At 48.1% G+C, this 24,908-nt stretch overlaps 1 protein-coding gene across 4 annotated transcripts in view; it reads right to left on the bottom strand.

The window, feature by feature from the left end:
- Nucleotides 1–6,085: 6,085 nt before the first annotated feature.
- Nucleotides 6,086–24,908, bottom strand: part of PPM1M (protein phosphatase, Mg2+/Mn2+ dependent 1M) — a 591,924-nt gene continuing 573,101 nt past the window's right edge. For all 4 annotated transcript variants that reach the window (XM_069643991.1, XM_069643993.1, XM_069643990.1 and 1 more), the window contains 2 exons: nucleotides 16,442–16,590; nucleotides 6,086–7,483 (listed from right to left, as the gene is read on the bottom strand). In XM_069643991.1, coding sequence (XP_069500092.1) covers nucleotides 7,333–7,483; nucleotides 16,442–16,590 — 300 coding nt within the window. In that variant the 3' untranslated portion in view covers nucleotides 6,086–7,332. The remainder of the gene's footprint in view (nucleotides 7,484–16,441; nucleotides 16,591–24,908) is intronic.

Genomic DNA, 24,908 nt, shown 5'->3' with positions numbered 1-24,908 from the left:
GCACTTTAGCAGATCACAAAACATGATCATACACTGATCATGACACACAACTAGAGAACCCTCTAGAAATAGATATCTCCACTAAAGTTTATGACTAGCTATCGAGTCCACCTTAGAGTAACAATTGGATTTGTTCCTGTGTAGTATTATTTTAACTGTATTTGTTCTTCTATATATTTTCTTTTTGGTTTTTATTGCTGAATGTAACAACTTCATTGAATTGGTCTTTCATGTCCAAAAAATGTATTTCTTCTCTGTTTGAACAATTCATTATTAAGATTTGTTTTTTCTATTTTTTGAATATTTTGTTTTATCATTAATAAATGGTCAATTGTTTTTCAGACATATCTTTGGTATTTCTTACCTATGACTGTATATTAGCACAGAATATTTTTTGTTAAAGAAAAGTAAAATAAGGACAGTCATTCTTTGACTAACCACACAGTGTGGACCGCTCTATTTGTCAGTTTTTTGTTATATATTGCCCTGAATCCACACTGACACTTCAGGGGCTACCCTACTTTTTTGTGTAATAACTTGTGTTTAATGGTGGCAAGGTCGGAGTCATACCAAGAGGTGGTGGGCTTCAAACGGATCCTCATGACAGGGGCAAGGACATCAAGGACATCAAGAGTGTTAGTGATAGTGAGATGCAGGTTAGAGAGGGCTGTGTCAGAGTGTGAGTCAGCCACAGGCCTAGGAGGAGGCGAGAGTCTAGCAGCGAAAGCCTCCACTGACACACGTTTCATGGGCCGGATGGCCGAGAAGGTGGGTGGCAGTGCTGCGGTCGGCTTCACCTGGGGGATGGAGAGCATCAGGTGGGAAGAGAGAAGAATGTGGCCAGTCCAAGAGAGAGGAATGGTGAGAGGGTTTGAGAGGGGAATGTCAGAGAAGATGGGAACATCCAGGGTGTGCCAGGCGGAGTGTGTTGGGCCAGAGGGTAGAATAGAAGATAGAGTCACAGAGATTGCAAAAGAGCCCGGAGGAGGGGTTAGATGCATCCAGGTGGATGTTGAGGAGATGAAGCCTCCAAACTGCAAGGGGGATATTTGCCCTGCATACACTTTTAAAGCATGCACCCATATGATGATAGGAACATTGCCCAAATTTGTTAATGCGTTGTTTGAGGAAAGTCATGTTCTGGACCAGACAAAAAGTGCTTGGATCTCCCCTTTGATAAAAAAGGCTGGCCTTTTCCCCCTTGAACACTATAGGCCGATTAGCAACACCCCTTTTATACTTAAAATCTTAGATTGCGTTGCTTATATTCAAATTTGTAAGTATTTTAACAATTATAAGGTGCTACACAAAAGACAATCGGATTTTAAACAGGGTCACCGCACGGAGACGGCACTGCTGGACCTCAAGTCAAACCTTTTACGTGCTATGGACAACCGCAGGACTGTTGTACTGATGCTGATGGGTTTGTCAGCGGCCTTCGATCTGGTGGACCATACTGTGTTTCTCACCAGGGTGAAGGACGTGGCAACATTTTCAGATGTAGTTTTTGCATGGATAGAATATTTTCTGGGAAAAAGACTGTGTAGGGTCTGTAGCGACACAGCTAAAGCAGAACCAGGAATAATGCAGTTCGGAGTTCCTCAGGGAGCTTGTTTGTGACCCTCACTTAACAGTGTTTTTACTGACCCCCTTTTTGCGCTACTAGATAAAAAAGGTATATCATTCACAAATTATGTGGTAGTGGGCACAGCAGCAATTGAAAAGCTTGGAGATAGTTACGAGTTGTTTAAGGTGGCAGGGTATAACATGTAAACAAGAAAGAAGGTAAAAACACTTGGAATGTATCTTGACCAACACTTAAATATGAATGCCCAATTGGGCAGCTTGGTATCGTCTTTAGCATACTACATTTGTCTGCCCATATATCTCAAAAGTCAACAGTGAGACAATAGCAAGAGCTATTATAGGATATAAAATTAACTACTGGAGCAGCCTACTGGTGAGCATGAAGAAGACTGAGTATCCCAGACTTCAGGTCATACAAAATAGCGCTCTGAGAGCGATTGCCGGACTTAAAAGGACAGATCATGTGACCGAGACAAGACTTACATCTGTTACCTACAGAAGCAAAGATTAAGTTTTGGCAGTTGATTTTAGTTCATAAATACCTTAAGGGCACAGATCCTATCTAGCTTAGGGATGCATTGCCTATTAAAGCGTATGTCAGAACGCTCAGATCAAATAATTTACATCTGCCTGGGGAGCCGAGATGTTCGTTATCTCAAGTGAAAAAGTGTGCTTTCTTTGCTGTGGCTCCCATGGCTTGGAATGCTCTACCAGTGGAGCTCAGAAAGATTAAGTGTCACTGAAAATTTTAAAAGGAAATTGAAAATGTTGCTTTTTAGCTAAACCCAGCAGTTTTGTCACTAGTTTGTGCCTCCTTTCAGCACCCTATAGGTTTTGTTTTGTATGTCTTGCACCATGAGCCTCCGGGTCCATAGGTGCACGTTATAAATATTATAAAATAGAGTAAAGTAAGCCTGATTCTGAATGCTCCAATAATCCCTGTGATTGGTAGAACTATTTCCTTTTTAATCCCAGGGGGCATGATTACTCTGGGCGTGTTCAATCTCCTTCACATGCACTTCAATTCTCCAGTCAAGAAGTCCAGGTGTCATAGTTTTTCGTTATCCCAGAGTTTAGAAATTGCTGGGCTCTCCATTAGGGTTTCAATAAAAAGGGTAATCGTTTTTTGAGCTGCAGGTGTTCTCTGCCTGACAGAGGCTTCAAAAGGGTCAGGTGACATTTCAATGCCGGGCATTAGCTCAGCCCCCTTCAATGACCCCCACTTCACTGCTCCTTGGGGATTTTCTGCATCACACCTATTTCATTGCCCCATAGCCTTGGGGAACCCCTTGACTGACACTTGTCTACCATTTGGCTAGTATCTGTAAAGGTCTTGCCACCAGAGTGCTGCGCATGAAGTACAGCACTGTGGTACTTTGATCATGGAGTCTGATATGGTTAAGATTCTGAAGGGTTCAATACTCCATGTGTTTTAGAAAGGTCCTCCCCCTTTACGCCCCCTAGACTCAATGAATGGTGGGGCTGTATTTGTCACACCTCCTCAACAGTGAAATACTGTATAATTTCCCAAATGTCCATCATTCAGCATTGGCGGCATGTGTCACATCACAACTCAGAGGATTTTATCACTGCATACAGCTAGATGTACACATTGACAATTTGTGTGGCTTTCGGTACTGTACAAAGGAAATTTTAAATCAACAAGGAGGCATTGGAGAAAGTTAGTACAGTGCATTCAAGAATGTTATGAACTCCCCAACAAATGGGACAAATCAAGGCCATTGGGAAATTCAACTGGACCTACACTCAGGTCAACCTAGACAATGTACCACTAGGCCCCAAATAAAAGCCTACAACATGGCGTTTGGTACATAATTTTGCAAATCACTATTACACATAACACACAGACCCACTAGAGGGAAAGGCAGTACCGAGACAGTTATTTAATACTGTAGTGATCACCACATGACGCCCATCAGGAGGAAATGCTGCTAGCTAATCTAGGCATAGCATATCAATCTAAAAAAAGATTGTCAAGTTGAAAGGTAGACCTTACTTTACAGTAATAGTAATTTTGAAGCTCTAATTCGAGTCACTTCCGCACAACCCAACCTCGCTGCTGAGAGGTACAGAAGGAAAGCATTATTCGAGGAATGTTGATGCATCCGTTTTCCAGTGAGAAAACTCTCTGGAATCAGATTCTTTTAAATATACATATCAGTTATAAGTTTCACTTGGACTTTAAGGAATAGCAATCTTAGATAAAGTGGACTAATAGCTATACTATGAGCTATATAGTATGAGGCAAAGATAGGTGGCGAAAAAATAATCTGTTGAGGGCATTGGCTGGTAGGAGTATTGTAGGCAGTAAGTGCACCTAGTAAAGGTAGTCTATTATAGGACTACTCCTGTTGACGCCTAACTTATTAACTTTTAGAAAACAAGGTGTAATACTGCGGACCAACCCCTAGATGGTGGACTATGAATCGCATGTAACTCTAAAACAGATACAATCTACAGAATTGGTAAGTAAAATTCAGCATTGTTTGTATAATTAAGAATATTCTGAAAAAAAGTTGAATACATCTCAAAAGAGTGTTTTTTCAGGATTGACATCAGTGATCTCTGACACCATCAACAGTGGTACACACTTGTACTGCCTTCATCATCCGGAAAAATCCCAGTAATGATGTTACCTACCAAGCCTAGTAGTAGTACCCCTCGGCTCCATCAGGACTGAAATCAATATTGATTGTTCCCATCAGCCTTTAGGCCAGGATTGATGCCAATGTCACCAATGCCTTTATTAGTCCAATTTTTGATATGGGTAATTTAAATTCTGGGGGCAAGATCAACAAATGTAAAAATCACAATTATAAACTAGCTTTTTACTAGCCAGGCCACTTCATCTTTGAACGGTTTACTTGTTTACTTGTGAATCAAGCACTTTTGGGAGTTGTTTGCTGAAAAAAAGTAAAACCTTCTTTTGTTTTGAGTTAGGTATATTTGTTTTATTGTTTTTATATTTCCGTACAGTACCACTTTAACTTTGGGTTCAGTTATGCACGAACAAGCATACCATAATAACATGATGTTGTTTCAGAGGTACCACGCCTGTTTTCCTCCCTCAAACACTCCATGTCCATGCTGTGTGCTCATGTACATGCCCGATTTCCATTAATAACAGTGTTCTCTACTAACTGATCTTCAAGCTTAAATGTTGAGCTCTAGCGGACACCCGACAAGGCCATATGATTATCTGTTGCATCCAATAATGGATGTCATGGAATTGACTCTGTTTGAATGCCACAAAAACGGAGTGTTTGCTTTGTGGCACAGAAGTTGATATAAAAGGACTGCATGCCCTGTATACCCTATACGTAAGTTCAATTATCATATGGTAACCAAGGTTTGTACTTATAGTGTCGTTTTGGACTCTCCTTTTACCATCCAGCAGCAAGTCAATGATGTTGCTAAAACATAAAAATATTACTTAAAATTGTTGCGATGTATCAGAAAATTCCTCTCTGAATTGCACTTGGGTTCTACTGTAAAAGCTAATATTGCCTGGAAGCTGTATTAACACAATACAGTGTTTGCCAGCTACACCAAGTATTTAATTCAGTGTTTTTCAAAGCTATGAAACTCTGTGGTGCAAATGGTTATAAACCCCCCTTTGACAGTATACACCTTGCCAGTGGTATGTTGGCTTCACAGTGTAAGAATAGGATTGTGTTCACATTTCTAACCATGACCTGTATATTTAGCAATGCTTCCCAATACTTAGAAGACTCAATACGTTTACCATCCCACAAGTAAGGACAGACCAAGTGATATCATGTAATGACAGATCAAGTGATAAAGATTAATTTGCTACCTTATTTCAGTCAAACAAAGCGTGCGGCAAGGCCTTTGTTCTTTATACAATTAGACTCCGGAACATGCTAGCAGCATCGATCTAAAATATTGTTTGCCCTTGAAAGGGCTGTTAAGTTCCATCTATTACAATGTGGTACCTAGGCTTAAATTTTGAATCTTTTTATGCCTTTCTGTGGACTTCAGCACTCCAATGTTCTATGAGGTTTTCTGTTGCTAAAGAAAGGTACAGTGACATGAAAATATTTCCTGTCCGTATGATTAAGCACACTGAAATAACCACAATCAAATATTGTGGCATGAGTGAGAGTACATTTTAAAATAAAGAATAATAATGTTATCAAACATGCCTAGAGCAAGTTATGAAATTCAAATACTGATTGAACTGAAATATATGCAAAACTGTTCGAGTTCAAATAATACCATTCAGAATACTGCATCAGTAGAAATATGCTAGTCAAAATTATAGTTCTTTTTGGTATTTCATCAGAACTACTGTACTGGGAAATAGGCATTAGAAAACTGTTTCAGTATTGCACACCCATTAGAGAGTCTGTCCATCCACATTGTGGCATCATTTTCCTTAGTATCGGAATACATGCGTCAGTAACATCTAAATTAATTTGTCATTTAAAATGTCCATCAGGATGACAGTGGCAGATATTTGTTACTCATTTATTGCGTCCACTGATTTGCTGATCATATTTACTATGCAGATTGACCATCACAATTGTGTTCTTATTAAATTGATAATCAGAGATACTGTGTCACCACTCATGAGAACTGCTGTGTCATTTACCCTGTCCATTACAATTACTCAACCAGTTAACCTTTTGCTTAGAGCTGTTGTTCCAGTTCCAGTTATGTTTCTTGTTTATATGACATCCTAATCATGTTATCACTCACTTTGCCATCCTGCAAAAGGTGCTGTTAAAGTTACGCTCTTAATGATTAAGCTGTATGGGAGTTAAACCTGCCATAGACTATATATGTGGAAGTGGTAAATAAAGACTTGAAAGGCATTAGCATGCTCTTGTCAGTGGGCTACATTTTGTGGTGGGTAGGCATGGTTCTCCTTGTTTCTGTACAAAAAGAAACATCTCCTTTATCAGAAAGCCTGAGACTGGCTGTCAGGAAATCTCCAAATTAACAAGGGGGGTCCTGGGAGTCCCTCTGCCAGACATTAGTCCTGGTTGCGAGAGACTTACCCAGAGTCTTTAGCTCACTATCTTTCACAGAGAAGAAATATCCCAAACATATCAGTCTTTGTCCTGCTCTGGGTCAGTCCAGCACCGAAATGCTAGGCAATTCTCTTCTGAACAAGAGTACCAACAGCAGGAAATCTCATCTACCAAGCAATCTTGATATTTTAGTGGGGTGTGTGTCTAATTAGAGATTGCCACTTAGAGGGAATATATTAATGGGTCATTGTTGAATAGTATGAGAGGGGCTCATTAGTCAACTCTCTCACTACCCAGCACTACACACCTGACTATTTTCATCACACTGGCCACCTTTCATATACCAGCCCTGTGGTCAATTCTATTCTATGTTTCTAGTAAGATTCTTCCTCTTACAGTCTCCATTTCTGCAGAGTTGCAATAAAGAGGCAGTTCATTTTCTTTTATAAACGTGTGTTTCTGGCAATGCATTCCTTTAACAGATACAGGTTGGATATTCACTGCAATGGGCTCTGCTGTCATCTTCGGGGAGTAGTGAGAAGTTTAAAAGTTGTTCACCACAACACTCCTCTAGTTGTCTGTCTCTCTGGCACAGCCACTGGTAAAGAGTCAGGTCTGATCATGAGAGTAATAACGGCGTTCTCAAGGTGGTCTCAACTTCAGACCTTGCAGGTAAGACAGCATCACTACAAAAGAAAGGTGCAACTCTAACCAGCCTCTACCACTTTCAGTTGTCATGTCCTCTTTGTCGCGACAGTGGAATCGCAAACACAGATATATCGTCATATGAAGCCGGGGAATTATTGTCCAGAATCCACTGATGTTCATTAAGGCTCCCTCTGGCCAAATGTACCAAGTGGGCTGCCAACTCAGAAAACCTGCGAGAGATAGAGGGATAAATGGAGAGAGAGAGAGAGAGAGAGAGAGCGAGAGAGAGAGAGTTAAAAAGTCAGGGAAAATGCATTGCAGAGGGTCCTCTGGGGCATTGATACACAGGGAAATATAAAAGCAGAAACAGTTAATTACAGCATCAGCTGATGTGTCACATATATGCACATAGAGTGTTTAGTGCTTAAAATATGCACGAGCTAATGCATTGCAGGGACGCACATGGGATACTAGATCATATCAAAGTGCATGATTTGAGGCACCACAATTCAATCAATCGGTTAATGCAATGTATTGATTGCGCTTTGAACTATGTAGTGAAGCCGATTACATGGGGTTATGCGTTCAACAGGACCTAATGGAACAAGGCGTATCTGAGCAACTCAGATGAGGTTTTGTAGCAAATATTTGCAGGGGGCATCTGGTTTAGTACACCAGAAGAGCAGTTTCCAGGCATGATGCACTAAAATATTGGAAGAAGAATATTGGGGGGCGCTCGAGAGCCGGCCACCAAGATGTCTGCTTCCTCTTAAGCTCAGCAAGGGATGGTTGTAGGAGTAGGCTGCCAGCTCGCTATACGGTGTGCACGACCAATTGACTAGGTGGCATTAACGGATGAAGAGCCGGAGCGCTGTCGGGCTGCGGTCTGGGCAACTGGGTGTCGCACGGAAGCCAGGACTGCCTTGGAAACAGTGGGGCCTATGCGGCATTGGAGGGTGCTCAGCGTTAGGGCTCCCGGCTGTGACGGGTGTCTCTGGGCACGACGGGGCACATTGCGTGGCAGAGAAAGTAAAGTCGCTGATGGTGCTAGTTTACGAATGTGCGATGCTAGGAACCTGGTCGGCGGCGCGGAGGGAGCACCTGGGCGGGGATCGCAGTGACGGTCCGAACAGGGCTCACCAAGACAGTCGTGGTGCCGAGTGAGGGGGGGGGAGCTGGTGCAGTGTGGGGAGAGCGGGAGGGGGCTTCCCTGGGTTTACCCCTGCTGGTGGAGCGACGTGTGGCAGTCTGGCTGGGGGTCCCCCTTACCCCAGAGCTGAGCGGGGGAGGGGCACTGGCTCACATTGAAGGAGATCTTGGCTGGCCACGAAGTGGATGCACTCCTGTAGGATACTGTGACTGTAAAAATAGAGGAGAGGTGCAGGGATTGCCCCAGGTCTGTTTGTACTAAGATGCCGGAGGAGGAGGGACACAGCGGGCCAGTCTGGTGGGCCCCATTGCTGGACACGCAGTGGAGGACATGGGCGGGTGCGCTGATAGAGTGCTGGGCATAGCATACTCCTGTGTAGTGGGTGCATAGCAAGAACAAGATCCTGGTGGATTTATTGGAGTGCCTTTGCTTGCATCTGGTGACACTTGGGTCTGCTCCACAGGCGTTTGGGGCCACGCATATGGCCAATGGAAACAAGAAACGGCTCCGGTGCTGGCGGGAGTGACCCCACCCCAGCACCGGAGATACTGCTGGCCGAGATGAAGAGTGGGTTTGCGGCCATAAATACTAAGCTGGATGGGGATTGCCTACAAGGTGGATAGAATGCAGGAGCGCATAGAGAAAGAGAGTGGGCGCATCACCGAGGCCGAGCAGACAGTGGGTACACTGGACGACTCCAGCGCAGAGATAAATCAGACACTGCACATATTGCAAAGAGAGGTGAGAGAGATTAAGGACAAAAATGAAGACCTGGAAGCGAGGTCCCAGCAGAATAATATTCGCGTGGTTGGGATCCCGGAGTCTGTGCTGCAGTAAAATATGGAGGTGTTTATGGAGGAATTCATTAGGGAGGTACTGAAAGAGCCGCCGCTATCGCCGCAGTTCCTGCTGGAACGGGCTCATCGTCTGTCGCCATTGGCGCCATGACCGGCCAGAACCCATTTTGTGCCTTATGGTCACTAGTAGACCACATCTTGATTGCGCTGTACCCTATGGTCACCAACAGACCACTTTTATGACTGTGTGGTGCATTATGGCCACTAGTAGACCACCTTATAACTGTATTGTGCCTTATGGTCACTAGTAGACCACCTTATAACTGTATTGCGCATCATGGTCACTAGTAGACCACCTTATAACTGTATTGTGCCTTATGGTCGCTTACAGATGACCATTTCAATTGTGTTGTGCCTTAAGGTCGCTTACAGACCATGCCAATTGTGTTGTGCCTCAAGGTCGCTTACAGACCATTTCAATTGTGTTGTGCCTTAAGGTCGCTTACAGACCATGCCAATTGTGTTGTGCCTCAAGGTCGCTTACAGACCATTTCAATTGTGTTGTGCCTTAAGGTCGCTTACAGACCATTTCAATTGTGTTGTGCCTTAAGGTCGCTTACAGACCATTTCAATTGTGTTGTGCCTTAAGGTCGCTTACAGACCATTTCAATTGTGTTGTGCCTTAAGGTCGCCTACAGACCATTTCAATTGTAATGTACCCTATGGTAGCCCACTGACCACTTCAACGGTGTTGTGCCTTAAGGGCGCTTCAAATTGTATTGTGCCGTGCCTGACTTGGCTCACGTCTAATCTAGGTTTACCACTGCCCTGGGCGACAGCCTGTGATTACGCTAATCTAGGGCTGCCCTGACCTGTGCATTCCAGCCAGTGGGTTTCCCTATCTAGGTGCCCAGGCTTCCAGCCATACCATAGCATCCGCACTCCCTTCCATTATCTCACCAGTCCCACTCAAGGAGACCCTATCTTGTCCCTGTCAACAAGCTCATAGGGAACCTATTCTGGCAGCCAGCACCACCATCATGCACATCAGCGTGCGCCTTCTACTGCACTACCTCCTAGCCACACACCTTGCCCTATTCACTCAACCACCCAAGTCAACCACTCCTACCTTTGAGGTTAATAACCTGGCCTGCCCTTACCTACGTGACCCAGCGTCACCCACCATGACTTTGACACCCTCAACAAGTCCTTCAGCAACTACCGTTGACGCTCACCACCCCTGCAACCAGATTAACCAATACCTTAATGACCCAGCTCTCTGGCTCAAACACTTTGCCACAAAACCAACTCCTAACCAACCTTGCCCCCTCACTCTCAGGAACAAGAGACTAGGCACCAGATTCCGCATTCGTCCTTCCCGCACCGACACCACTAAGCAAGCCCCACGCACACCACCCAGCCCGCCTTCGCCCACCGCCACTTGCAAAACTAAGACCACAGGGGTTAAATTGCCTCTGTTCAAGGGTGCCCTCATCAATGCTAGATCTCTCACAGCACACGCTCTTGACATAGCCGACCTTATCACCAGTGCCGACCTTGACTTCATTGCCATATCCGAAACCTGGCTACATGCCGCCTCTGGCCCTTCTCTATCCTTGGCCTTACCGCCTGACTATGGCATCACACGCTGTGACCGCTCCTCTGCCCATACTAGAGGTGGCGGCGTGGCATTCATCCATAAAAACTCCCTCGACCTAAGAGTGGTATCCGACTCCAAACTTGAATCAGCTGAACTGCTGACAATCAAATTACTACTAACACCTAACCAAACGGCCACCCTTCACCTTATCTACAGGCCCCCAGGGCCGGCACCCACCTTTGTCAGTGAAATTTCCACTCTTCTTCTTGACAAAACAAAAAACAACTCCCAAACAATAATCTTAGGTGATTTCAATCTAGGTCGTGGCGACCCTAAGGATCCTGTAGCAACTGATCTGGAGTATGCTCTTACTGACCTTGGCCTCACCTTGTACATACAAGAACCGACCCATATCAAAGGCAGGACCATCGATTGGTTAGCCGGTTCTAATTGCAACATCCAGGTACTCAATAACTCCCCATGCTTATGGTCTGACCATCACATCATAACATTTAACATTGAAGTTATCCCGCGAGCCCCAACACCCATAGCCCCAGCCCTCCTCACCCGCAATAAAAAAAATATAACAAGAGAACAACTCCTCCCACTGTTACTCCCCTCTCTTAATGCGGCGACCAACGCCTGCTCTGATCCCACCTCCCTAGCAGACATCTACAACCAAACGATGCTCACGGCTATTGACACTATAGCACCAATCAAACCTAGGAAGGCTAAACCACGAGCACATCTCAACTCATGGTTCACTCCACAGCTAAGAATCCTGCGCAAAGCCAATAACTGCGCGGTAAACCGTTGGAAAAGCCACCCATCTAATGAGTATAAAGACGGCTTCCTCCTCGCCTCCCTCACTTATAAAGACACCATCATCATTGCTAAAAAAGAATCGCTTAATAATCGTATCATGCAATCCGACTCTAATTCCAAGGAACTCTTTAGAGTCCTAAAAGAGCTCGAAACCCCAGTTTCCCCGCCAGACACTTGCACGAAAGACAGCAAATGGTGTGCTAACTTTCAAGCAGCCCTCCTAAACAAAATCTCTATGCTCCAATCTAAAATAAAAGAAAAGCAGGACTGCCTGAGGCGTGACAACCGCTCACTCTCCCCTACTAGGCCCACCCTCTCCAACTCTGCCAACATCAAACCTTTCACCTTCGCACCGCTCACTGTCACCGAAGTAGAAAACATCATCCTCAGGATGAAACCATCCAACTGCCAAGGTGACCCGTGCCCAGCTCCCATCATTAAGGACTCCGCCCATGACTTAGCCCCATTCATTACAGCCTTCATTAACTCATCCTTTGAAACAGGTATTGTCCCGGGCAACCTTAAAGACGCCTGGGTGATCCCGCTACTAAAAAAACCTTCCCTTGACCCAAGCATACCCACGAACGTCCGACCTATTACTACAGTACCATTTCTGCTGAAGATACTGGACCGTGCAGCTTACCTGCAGATCCAAAACTACCTTGAATCAAACAATCTGTTAGGTCTACGACAATCCGGATTTCGGCCCAGACATGGGACCGAAACGGCTCTATTAGACCTAAAAACCCAGATCGAAGTCCTGAAGGACAAGGGCAAATTAGCAATGCTATTACTCCTTGACCTTTCCGTCGCATTTGATTTGGTTAACCACCAGATCCTTTGCAGGCACCTCCACTCTGCTGCCAACTTCTCTCCCTCCGCAGAGGCCTGGATCAAATCCTTCCTGAGCAACAGATCTATGAGGGTCTTTGCACCTTCCGCTGCCGCAGATCCCTCCCCTATTCATTGCGGTGTTCCTCAGGGTTCTTGCGTGTCACCTACTCTTTACAATATCTTTACGAAACCACTCTTTGATGTGCTTGATTATCTGGGTGTCTCCTACACCAACTATGCGGACGACACCCAGATACTCATTCCCATCTCTGGTGATTATCTTGCTGACACCAAGGCCCTCAATGACGTCTACTTGGTCATCCAAGCCTGGATGGCTCAGCACCAGCTATGTCTGAACAACAATAAGACGGAGCTACTTATCCTGGGTACATCACAACGCCTGAGCAAACTTGAGCCATCCTATCAGTCATTCATCATAGACAGCAACTCCATACGAGTCTCGAAAGACACTAAAACACTAGGCTTTTACCTGGATTCCACCTTATCCTTGTCAAGACAAACTAATGCAGTCAGGTCCACCTCTGCCTACACGTGCAAACTCATTTCAGCCTGCAGACCATTCCTCACCACCCACAATAGCGTCACACTAGCGAGAACACTTATCATGGCAAAAATTGATTACTGCCGTGCTCTATACTTAGGCACCAGCCAAGAAAACCTGTCCAAACTCCAAACCACCCAGAACAATGCAATTCGAGCGGCCCTGAACATCCCTCGTAACCACCACATCTCAGAAGCCAGAACTAGCCTAAAGTGGTTACCCGTGAAGCAGAGAATTTCCCTAAAAACGCTTGCCCTCACGCACAAATGCCTAGCCAACAAGGCTCCGATCTATCTCTGCAGTCGGCTTTCGCGCCACTCCACTGCCCGTCCACTAAGAATTGCTCAGACTCACTGCCTTACTATCCCTAGGTTTAAGCTCCAAAAAATCGGGAGGCACTAGCTTCCCTGTCCTAGCCTCCAAACTTTGGAACACCCTCCCCGCTGCCATCAGAGCTGAAGACTCCTTCAACACCTTCAAGAATAAAACCAAATCTTGGCTCTTTGACCAGCAATAGTTGTGTTAGACATCTGTCCTACTTACTCAGCCCGCCTGTTACCCTGCACGATTTCCGGTCTGCTTCCTTCCCAACTACCTCAGGGATACTTCCTCTGCGGAGCCTAGGGACACTGTACCATGTGTAATATATGTAATTATTAAGATTGTTATTATGCTGTATTGGTATACTTTTATTGTAATCTATCTGCCTGTATGTTCTTTTCTTGCAACCCTGTACAAATTGCCCCCTGATGCCCCCGGCCTGATGGTCTGCGCGTTATAAATAAACAAATACAAATACAAACTACAAATAAAGATGGATAGGTGGTGTGGCCTCCCAATTTCCATGCTGGGATGCCTTGCTATAGAGAAGATGGTGGTAGTACCCAAAGTGCTGTATATTTTTCAAAATGTACCCATGTGACCAGGAAAGCTGCGCAGTCTACTGATTCGGTTGATGTGGCACCCCAAGCACACGTGGAGTAAGTGGGAGAAGCTGGTTAGACCGTATGTTGATGGAGGCTAGGTGCTCCTGACATGGAATTGTATTTCCTAGCAGCGCATTTCCATTTCATTAAGTACTGGATGCCGGGAGCAGGTACGCAACCGCATGTGCAGATGGAGAGACATTTTGTTCGTCCCTATTCACTGCACAGTGCACATTTGACCGCATAGCGTGCACAATACATGCATGCAGGCGAGCTTTAGCGCAGCTAGGGGTGCAGTTTCCGTATGCCCCGTCGCTTCAGATAAGGAATATTGAGACCCTGACCCTGACTTGTGACAAGACATTAGCTAGGGAATGGGAAAACAATGGGATACGCTATATGTTGGATCTGTTTCCAGAGGTGGTGTTTGTGAACTATGCACAGTTTGAGGAGAGGGTGGGTCGCGACTTCAGGCGTAGGTTCCAAGACCATCGTATCAGATAGCGTTCTGGGCATGGTCCTCATCTTTCCTGAGGGAGCCGGTAATAGTCCCGTTATTGCAATATCTTGTCAACTCAGCTAACGCGAGATATGCTGTAACCAATATTTAGAAGTTAATTATGCAAGGTACCCCAAAGGCATCTCTGAGTCGTAGGGCAAAATGGGAAGCAAATGTTGGGGCTGTGTTTTCAGATAAGCAATGGGCATACATGTGTGAATGCACGCAAATGGGGGCTGCCAGTGTCAGGCTTAAACTAATACAGTTCAAGACTCTACATAGAGTGTACATGACTCCAGCGCGCCTTGGTTTGTTTGCTTCCGCTGGAGATGATGGGTGCCCGCTGTGCCGGGGGAGGCGGCGGATATACTTCACATGCTGTGGTCATGCCCAGGCATCTGTGAATTTTGGAAGGGGGTAACAGCTATGTTTACGCAGATGTTGGGGCACGCGATCCCGGCTGAGCCACTATGCTGCATGTTCGGTTGGTTACCATGCCTGCCGAAAGGATACTGCAAACTGCTACCTATTGGTATGATAATAGCCAGGCGTTGCCTTCTAAATTGATGCACCAGTTCTATTTCACCTATGCCAGAGGAATGGTTAACAGACATGATGTGGTTTTGTGACATATACCACGAAAATAATGCATTAATGACAGAGGCAAACAGACCATGGGACATCTGGACACCCTTTGTACTGTTTTTAAATGCCCAAAAATAGGATGTACCGGTGCTGCAAATGCCTTGCCATGAGGTTTGAGATTTGGGTGTCTGCTAAGCCCATCTGGGCTCAGATCAAAGCAGCTGGACACTGGGAGAGGGGGAATGTTTGGTCGTGGCCATGTGGACTGCTGCAAATTTAATGTGGTACTGAGGGGAATTCTGTGCCGTCAGGCGGTTACGATACGTGAGTACCCGGTCTGGTTATATGTAATTATATGGTATGTACCTGTTTGAGATGTGAACCTAATAAAGTTATTAAAAAAAAGAAAAAGAAGGATATTATGTGTTACATCATGGAAGCCTCATAGGAAAGGACCGCCGGCAATGGAACATAAGTAGAACAGTTACAGAGAATCACGTACCTAAAAAGGATGATGATTTGCAGGTGAGCTGATGAAACAATGAACCACATGGGGAAGGTAGTAAAACACGGTCGGAAAGGGAACACAACTGGTGAAACGTTGCAGGCTAATAGGAAAGTGTACATGCCAATGAAATGTAATGGAGTTTGCACAGTGGGCTGAGCCAAACGGAAGAAGATACAGTCATGATTTAATAGGTAACATGTTATGGTGATGAAAAGCTGAGAAGTACATCTGTTGCTTTTTCTCCTACGGAGTCATAGAGCAATCCAAGCGGCAGGGACTAATGGAAAATCCCATAGGATGATAAATCACAGAGAAGCATGCAAGTCGAAAAGTCATGTGGACGACACGGGCTGACACATCACAGCGAAGTGTATGCTGTGAGAAACAACTGAGTTGCGAACTGGGCGAGGAAGTAAAGAAATCAATAGGGCAACCAGTTGAAAATGTACAAAGAGTATTGTGAGTCAATCAATAGTGTCTGAAACTATGAGTCATGGGCAGACCCTGAGGCAACGGTCAAATAGGAGAGCACATCAAAGCGAGGTATGGGGTGGGTTGTGGTGATGAATTATACAGAATCCACTGCCAGATAAATCATAGAGGGAACCATATGTTTATAAGTTGCAGTGTGGCACACAGATATATGAATCACAGATAAGCCATGAAGGAGGAACATAAAGAAAGAGACTCACAAAGGCATGTTAAAGTGTTGCACAGGAACTAGGACTATACAAGACTATGCAGAGTGGAATATCACAAGCAGAGAACCTTTTTTCAGACATATACAGGCTGCTATGAGACATACTATGCAGACAAGTTCAGGGGGAATTGTGACAGGTGATTGGCCAATTCTACAACCATAACCATAAAAGGGTCTACTGGAGATAGAAAGTGGGCCTTACCGAGAAGGGTTTACTGTGTTATCATCGAGAAAGGTTCTGGTGATCTGAGCCACCTCCTCATTGCACATCACATCCCAAAGTCCATCCGTAGCCATTATGAGGACATCATCTTCCAGAAATTCAAACTTGGTGAAATCCAACACCTTCACCTGAAGAGCATGGAAACCACAATGTAAGTGTTTGCAAAGGTTTGCACGAACATGTCATCAAGTCCTGTCAATAGGCAATTTTCCAACTAACTGTGACATATATAGAGGCTGTTTCTATGTTAACTATCTTTAAACAATATATGTAGAATTGTGAGAAGATGGATTTTGATAAACAGAACTCCCCCCTCGGTGGTATTGAGCACATTCTAGATGACGTTAGAAAGTGTCAGCTGACTTTTACCCTAGCTCTTTCTCTCAGAATTGGGACAAGGGAGGTGAAGCAGAGGATGGGGAGAGAGAAGTAAGGAGAAAAAGAGGGGGGGAGAAAATGAGAGAGAGGGGGCATGGGAGTGAAAGGGAGAGCGAGGGAAGCAGAGAGTTTGATTGGTTAGTTCTACTATCACTAGCGTTCATTATTTTTTCAGTTGGGGGTACACCCCAAAACATTTCCATCTTGGTAAAACATGGTGCTGTTGATTTATGAGCGAAAAGTGCACTAATTCATGAATGGAAATTAGATTGAGACCACTGAATTATTTTCACTAATTACTTCGGAGATCATTATCTACAGCCGAAACTCAAACCTGCCCAAGGAGATGTGAAGAGATTGTAGCTTATGTTCAGCTACTGTGAACCCCATGAAAAATGGAGACCATGGGCCTTATTACAAGTTTGCCGGTCCGGTACGTACGGTACCGGTATGATTGTCGGTACTGTGGTTACCAGACCGGCAAACTACGAGTTCAGCTCACGGGTGCCTTTTCACTGCGAGCAGAGCATGTCGGATACACCGGCACCATTCAGAATGGTGCCGGTGCATCCAACCTCCCCATTCCCATTGAGCCCTATGCGGCTCATATTATAATGGGGAGTAAGGAACACGTTACTTACCTGTAACTGTTGTTCTCCAGCATGGGTCTGGCATGGATTCACATGCTCATGAATATTCCCCGTCGTCAAGCCGGGAATCCTCGGTAAAGAAAAAATCAGTATCAGTTTCGTTTCTGATCTGTCTTTCTTATTAGCAACCACTCACTGATCTCTGGGTCATACTGCCCCCAGCCAATGACTGCCCTCTACCTAAGCCCCTCCCCTGGCAGCCATCCTCAGATTTGGTAGCACGTAAAGTGGCAGTATGACCAAGTGAAGAGCCGCAGAGGGGAAGGAGGGAGGGTTCGCATGTGAATCCATGCCAGACCTATGCTGGAGAACAACAGTTACAGGTAAGTAACTTGTTCCTTCTCCAGCATGGGGTCTGGCATGGATTCACATGCTCATGAATATAAGAATACATAGCAGTATACACATGCACAACCACGGGAGGTGGCAACAGGCTCAACATTAAGCAATACAACAACTCAACATTAAGCATCTCTTACCTCCTCACCAGGCAAACCTTAAGCGAACAGGTTGCGCAGCACTGCTTGGCTGACCCTGGACTCCTCCCTGGAATCCCGATCGACGCAGTAGAATCTTGTGAAGGTGTGGTCGACCTCCACGTAGCAGCCCTGCTGATGTCCAACAGGGGCACACCAGACAGGAACGCCGCGGTAGCAGCGATCGCTCTGGTCGAATGGGCTCTCGGACGGCAGGGCAGCGGTCGGTTTGCCAACCGGTGACAGTGCATGATGCAGCCGGAGAGCCATCTGGAAATGGAAGCCTTCGAGAGAGCCTTCCCTTGATTCACAGGTCCAAAGTTCACAAACAGCTGTGATGTCTTCCGAAAACTCTTCATGCGGTCCACGTAGAACATCAGCGCTCTAGCCACATCCAGCGAGTGCAAAGTCCTCTCAGCCGGAGACGAAGGCGACGGGAAGAAAACTGGCAACACCAAGGGCTCGTTGAGGTGGAAGTCCGACGGCACCTTGGGCATAAAGGAGGGGTGCGTCCTCAGCACCACCCTTGTGTCTTGAAAAGTCAAGTATGGAGGCTTGCAAGATAGGGCCTGGATCTCTCCCACTCGTCGTGTGCAGGTGATGGCCACAAGAAATGCTGTCTTCCACGACAGGAACTTCAACGGCGTTGAATGCATAGGCTCGAATGGGGCCCCCACGAGCCTGGTCAGCACCACGTTGAGCTACCACGCCGGGGCAGGGGCCTTCACCGGCAGGAATGATCGCAATAGTCCCTTCATAAATTCCTTCACCAGCCGATGAGACCACAAGGACGCCCGTCCTGTAGTTCTGGTGTATTGGGAAATGGCAGCCAGATGTATCCTGATGGAGGCGTGAGCCAGTGCAGCTTTGGCCAGCGACAGTAGGTACGGCAATACTTGAGGGGCCGTAATCCGTAGAGGGTTAATCTTCTGTGCACGGCACCAGACAGAGAACCTCTTCCACTTATGTCCATAGCATTTGAGAGTTGAGGACGCTGGCTTTTGCAAGAACCTCTCTGCAGTCAGCCGGGATATCGTATCCTCCAAACTCTAGTGCTGCAGGAGCCAAGCCTGCAAGTTCAGCGACTCCGGGTCGTGATGGAGAATGGCGCCTCCTTCTCTGGAGGGAAGATCCGCGTCTGTCACCAGCTTCATAGGTGGGGATGCTGACAAGTCCAGAAGGTCCGGGAACCAGATCTGTCTCGGCCACGCCGGTGCGACGAGGATCATCCTGCACCTGGACCTCTTGAGCTGGTTGACGAGACGGAGCAGCAACGGCAACGGAGGGAACGCGTACAGGAACAGGCCGTCCCAAGGGAACGAGAAAGCATCACCCATGCTCCTCGGTTGTGCGAACCTGCTGGCGAACCTCTGGCACTTGGAGTTTGTCGCGAACAGGTCGATCTGGGGTTTGCCCCACAGTTGAAAGAGTCGATTCACCTGGTCCTGGGGTAGTTCCCACTTGTGGCACGGGCGCAGCTCCCTGCTGAGTGAGTCGGCGATGGTGTTTTTTATTCCTGCCAGGTGGAAGGGAACCAGAAACATCCCCTGGGCGACGGCCCAGTGCCACAGATCCTGGGCCTCCTTGGATAGGGCTGGGGATCTGGTGCCTCCCTGCATCCGGATGTAGAACATCGTGGTGGTGTTGTTGGTGAAGATCCTCACCACTTTGTCCTCGAGGGACGGAAGGAACGATTTGAGCGCCCAGAACACGGCTCGTAGCTCCAGGATGTTGATGTGAAGAGACCTCTCCTCCGGGAGCCAGAGGCCTCTTGCGTGGAGATGTCTGGTGTGGGCCCCCCATCTCTCCAGGGAGGCGTCCGTCGTTACCGTCTCCTGATACGTCGGGGCATGAAAGTCCATGCCTGCCGTGAGGTGCGCACGGACACCCCACCATAGAATCGCCTGTCGGAACTCCTCGTCGAGCGGGATCCTGTCTTCGAAGCTGCCCGCCGCTTGAATCCAGCGGGCGCCGAGGAACTCTTGTAGCGGACGCATCCGAAGTCTGGAAAGGGGTACAAGGTAGATGCAGGAGGTCATCATCCCGAGGAGGGACTTGATGGACCTCACTCTGGCCACATCCGTGGCTAACAGGCGCTGCACCTTGCCCAAAATGGCCTTCGTCCTTTCTTCCGACAGAGATGCCAGTCGCTTCACTGTATCGAGCTTTGCTCCCAGAAACAGTGCCACCTGCGACGGGACCAGATGGATTTGGGGTAGTTGATGGCGAATCCCAGCTCCGTGATCAGGCGGACGGTCCTCGCTGTGTGTTTGATGGCGAGTTCTCTTGACCTTGCACGGATTAGCCAGTTGTCCAGGTAGGGGTAGACGTGGATCCCTTGCAGGTGCAGCCGCGCCGCCACAGGTGCGAGGCACTTGGTGAACACCCTGGGTGCTGACTTTAATCCGAACGGCAGGGCTCTGAATTGGTAGTGACGCCCCTGGACTACGAATCTGAGGAACTTTCTGTGTCCTTTTAGAATGGGGATGTGGAAGTAAGCATCCTCCAGGTCCAGTGACGATAGGAAGTCGCCCTCCTCCAGCTGTCCCAGCACGTGCTGGAGGGTGACCATCCTGAATTTCTGTGCCTTGATGTACCTGTTCAACCGACGCAGGTCCAGGATGGGGCGCCAACCGCCTGTCTTCTTTCTGACGAGGAAGTATCTTGAGTATACTCTGGAGCCCCGGAGCCTCTTGGGGACGAGCTCGATGGCACCCTTCTTGAGCATCGCCCTTACCTCCAACAGCAGTTGAGGGACGTGATTCTCCTTCCTGGCCACGGGAGGAATGCGAGGACACTTCTTTTGAAATTCCAGCGAGTGTCCGTGGGCCAGGGTGTCCAGCAGCCAATGGTCGGTGGAGATGGACTCCCACACGCTGACGAACTTCGTCAGCCGGCCTCCCACCGGGGTGCTTCCGTGGGAGCCCGACGCTATGGCCGGTTCAGTCCTGCTTGGAAGAGGCCTTGCCGCCTTGGCCTCCTTGCCGACGGCGGCGAGACCCTCCTCGCTTGCCGCGGCCTCTGTAGGCCTCCTGGGACGAGGAGCGGGCCGCCTGGCGGTAAGTAGAAGAGCCGCCGCTGGATCCCTTGGAGGCTCCCTGTCTGCCTCCAGAGTTCCAAAAGGGCCGCCGTTGCTGAAGGACTCCTAGGGCACGGGCTGTTTCCGTGTCTGTCTTGATGGCCTGGAGGGACTCATCCACCGTCTTTACAAACAGGTTGTTGCCGTCGAACGGCATGTCCAACACTCTGGTCTGGACGTCCTGGCGAAAGTCCGTCGCCTTGAGCCATCCTCGTCGTCGGAGGCAAACCCCGTTGCCCACTTGGCGAAATCCAGCATCGGCAATGTCCGCCCTCTTGTCGTCCGGTAGGAAGTCTAGCAGAGGAGCTATCTTGAACCAAAGCTCCCTGTCGTAACGGGCCATAATCGCTAAGGCATTGGCCGCCTTAATCGTCGTCGCCGCCAACGAGATGACTCGTCGTCCCATGGAGTCCAACTTCTTGCCCTCGCTGTCCGGCGGGCCCTGAGGCACAAGGGGGCGGCATCGGGGACCCGGTACTTCTTCTCGTACCTGTCCCTCTTGGCGGGTGTCGTGGAAGGGTTCTTGAGGATAGCCAGCCCCTCGTCCCAGATGTCGTCGAGCAACGGCACCACGAGGACCGTCTTTCTCTTAGCCTCTCGTCGTTGGTAAAGAAAACCTTCCTTTTTCTGCTCCTCAGGGCAGAGCTGGAAGAGCTCGGATGCCCTGGCTATCATGGCGTGAAAAGAGCCAATTTCGTCGGGCGAAGAGGCCCGAGGGGGGTGGGGTGATGACGGGATGTCCGTTGTGTCATCGCCGCCGTCGTCGTCCGTTCCCGTCGCCGTATCTGTCGCCATATCCTCCCGAGGGTCCGGCGAGGGGGATGAGGGGTCCACAGGCCTCGCGGGCATGAAGGGCGGAGCGGGGTGGACTCTCCTCCGCTTGTTCGGAGGGCTTCCCGACGGGCCTGGTTCTGGATCCTCCATCGGGGTCCGTGGTAACCTCGTCCTTATCTCAGTATATAAGGATTGGATCGCCAACAAAATGGCCGCCGAGCTATCCTGGGGCTCGGGTAATGGCTGCGACGGACGGGATGGCTGCTCCACTGGGCCCTCGTCGTCGGCATCGTCGCTATCTTCGATCACATCAGCGGGAACGTTCCCCTGGGATCGAACCTTCTCGAACCTCTCGTTGAGGCCTATGAACCTCTCGTTGAGGCCTTTCACGGCTTCCACCGGATCCTCCTCGGAGGCTGAATCCGAGTCCGTAATGTCCACCGGACCCCCCCTCTTTTTCCGCCGGGGTCTTCACGGGGGTCTTAACGATGGTCTGGAACGAGGATTCCCACCGCGGTGGCAGGGAAACTCTGGGCCCCGAGGCCGCCTCCACTAGCGTAGCCTCTGCCGGCTTTGCCAGGGCCGCTGCGATAACCTCGATAGAGGCCTTTGCCGGGTCAATCAAGGCCCTCACCACCTTAGGTGCGTCCTGGGCCTTCGCTTTGGGGGGAGGGTCATCACCTCGCTCCCCCTCGGCTCCCTTCGAGATCGACTGGGGCCTCTCCAGAAGCTTACCCGGGTTCTCGGACTTCCTCTTCCCCGAACCAGAGTGCTGGCTCGTGGTTGATCATGCCGGGGAAGTCGCGCCCTGATTGGCAGCCGAGGAGCCCGACCTTTCGGCGCTCCGGTGCCCGCGGACTCGCGGTGCTTGCCCTTCAGTTGGGCCCCCGTCGCCGGGGCGCCCTCACAGGACTTAGAAGACCACTCAAAATTTTTTTTTGCCTTTTCACTTGCTGTGCCCTTCTCCAGCCAGGCGGCGAGGCGGGAACGACGATCTTGCTTGGTCCGTTCCGACAGGTTCTTGCAGAACGCACAGTCCTTCTCCACGTGCGTCTTGTCCTCATGAAGGCAGTAGAGACGTCTCGAATGCTCGTCCTCCTTGAAAACATTTTGCAATCCGCATCCTGGGCAGCTCCTGAACATCTTGGATCCGGGCATCGAGCTTCCCTTTGTTAGGGAGAATTCTCTGTTTAGGCTGAATTTCCTAACCTAGTGAGTCCCCCAGCAGATTTGCTGGATTTTTGGGGTTTATTTTTTTCTCCTGCCAAGAGTGAGACTCTTTTACCCTCGCTCTTGGGCATGATTTGAGTGTGTTTCTTTGAATCTAGATGTGGTTAATGGGCTATGGGGTCTTTTACTCCATAGGGCTTCATGTGTTTTTGTGATGTGTGTTACACAGCACCCTCAGTGCAGTGACACAAGGGTGTCATAGTGACCCCCCAGTATAGACTCCATACCCTGGGACTGACTACTGTCTCCCAGGGCATGTGAAGTCACCATTGACTTTACTAGTCTTAAATTCTGAACAGAACCAGTACAAACCATCATATTGTGGACGTACTGGCTGGGGCAATCCAATTGCCCCAGGGTCTGTTAGTTGAGGGGGCACGTCTCCGTCCCCCCTGATCGAGTTTTGGCTGGTGGCAGTGGATACTACTTTTTATATGCAACCGCGAATATTTTCCTATGGGATTTCCCATTGTTTTAGGCTACTACCTTTATTTAATTATTTACGGTAGCCTCGAACATACCGCCGGTTTATTTAATTAATATTAATTCTCCGGTTGGTATTTTTTGCCAAAACTTGATTCTAAAATGGCGTTTGTGTTCTCTTCTGTGACTCCAACCCAAGTCGAGCCCTTTGTTCCACTTTTTGGCGGGCTTCTCCACAGAAGCCCTCCAAAGTGGTGCCACTCTGTCTGGGGTACTTAGGAGGGGTGCAGGGGAATTTAGGCACCCTGGACTGAGTTGCCCAGGCAACTCAAGTCGCACTCCATCCTGATTGGCCCAAGTGGTGAGCCGGCCGGCTCACCACTTAGCATGTTTGAGTGACAGCTAGGCTGAGTGAATGGGGGTTTGCTGCATAAAAGCAGGGCTTTGGGGACTGGAACTTCAGAAGTCGCCACAGGTCCTAAGAATCCGACGAGGGAGAAGCTGAGCCGACCTGCCACGACACCACCACCGGTGGAGCCCTGCTGGACTGCCTCACCACTTTTCCCAACGACAGAGGCGATCTCCTGCCGGAGAGTCTTCTTCCTTTGACTGGTGGGGATAACCAGTTTCACTGTCTTTTCGCTTTCCCGACGTACCTCGTGGCCGTCTTGCCCGTGCCAAGCACCCCGACAACCGGGATACCACATTTTACCACGACCGCAAAACTAAGGTACCACCTTTAACCGGAAAACTCAGCGGCTGGTTTCTGCCCTGGTAGTGCAACGACCTTCATCTTTCCTCCAAGTCGAGATCTTCTCTTCCCCTGGATGTCGACGCAACTTGCACACACTCCCAGGAACAACTGCCACCGCTGGAGAATCCTTCCCACTTAAGGTACCGTGTCCCACCTGGCTTCCCTTGCTACCGACTGTACGGGGTAGATTTAGCCCCCGGCTTTCGAACCTGGGTTAGCCAGGGACACCCTGGCTAAACTTTCCTAAGCCTCTCTAAACTCTTTTTGAACCCTCTGCAAGACTTTCTAAGCCTAGTGTAACTGTGTGATCTTGGGCGTATTTGTGCTCTGCTCTCTCTAAGAGTGGGCCCGGCCGTTGGACTTTGGCTCACCAGTGACTTTTGCTCTTCTGCCTTGCTAATAGTGTTCCTGAATCTTAGAGTGGTGTACCTTTCCATATCCTGTCTTTTTTTTCCCTCCCTTTCTCACAAACTTATTGGAGTGCAATCTAGTTAAGCGCTCACCTCTGCATGAAAATAAGTGGTGTTTTACTGTGACTTATCTGATAAGGAGAAAGGGGTGTATATATTACAATAGTAACTGTGTTTAGAATATTTTACAATAAGAGTGCTGGAGTGTTTCAAACTGTGTGTTTTTAAATAAATAATTATATACTTTGATACCAAAGCTCTGGTCAGTGTTT

Source organism: Ambystoma mexicanum, chromosome 2p, assembly GCF_040938575.1.
Source record: "Ambystoma mexicanum isolate Mex_15411 chromosome 2p, UKY_AmexF1_1, whole genome shotgun sequence".
Classification (NCBI taxonomy): Eukaryota; Metazoa; Chordata; class Amphibia; order Caudata; family Ambystomatidae; genus Ambystoma; species Ambystoma mexicanum.
The sequence above is the reverse complement of the archived record's forward strand: the minus strand, read 5'-3'. Positions and strand labels throughout refer to the sequence as shown.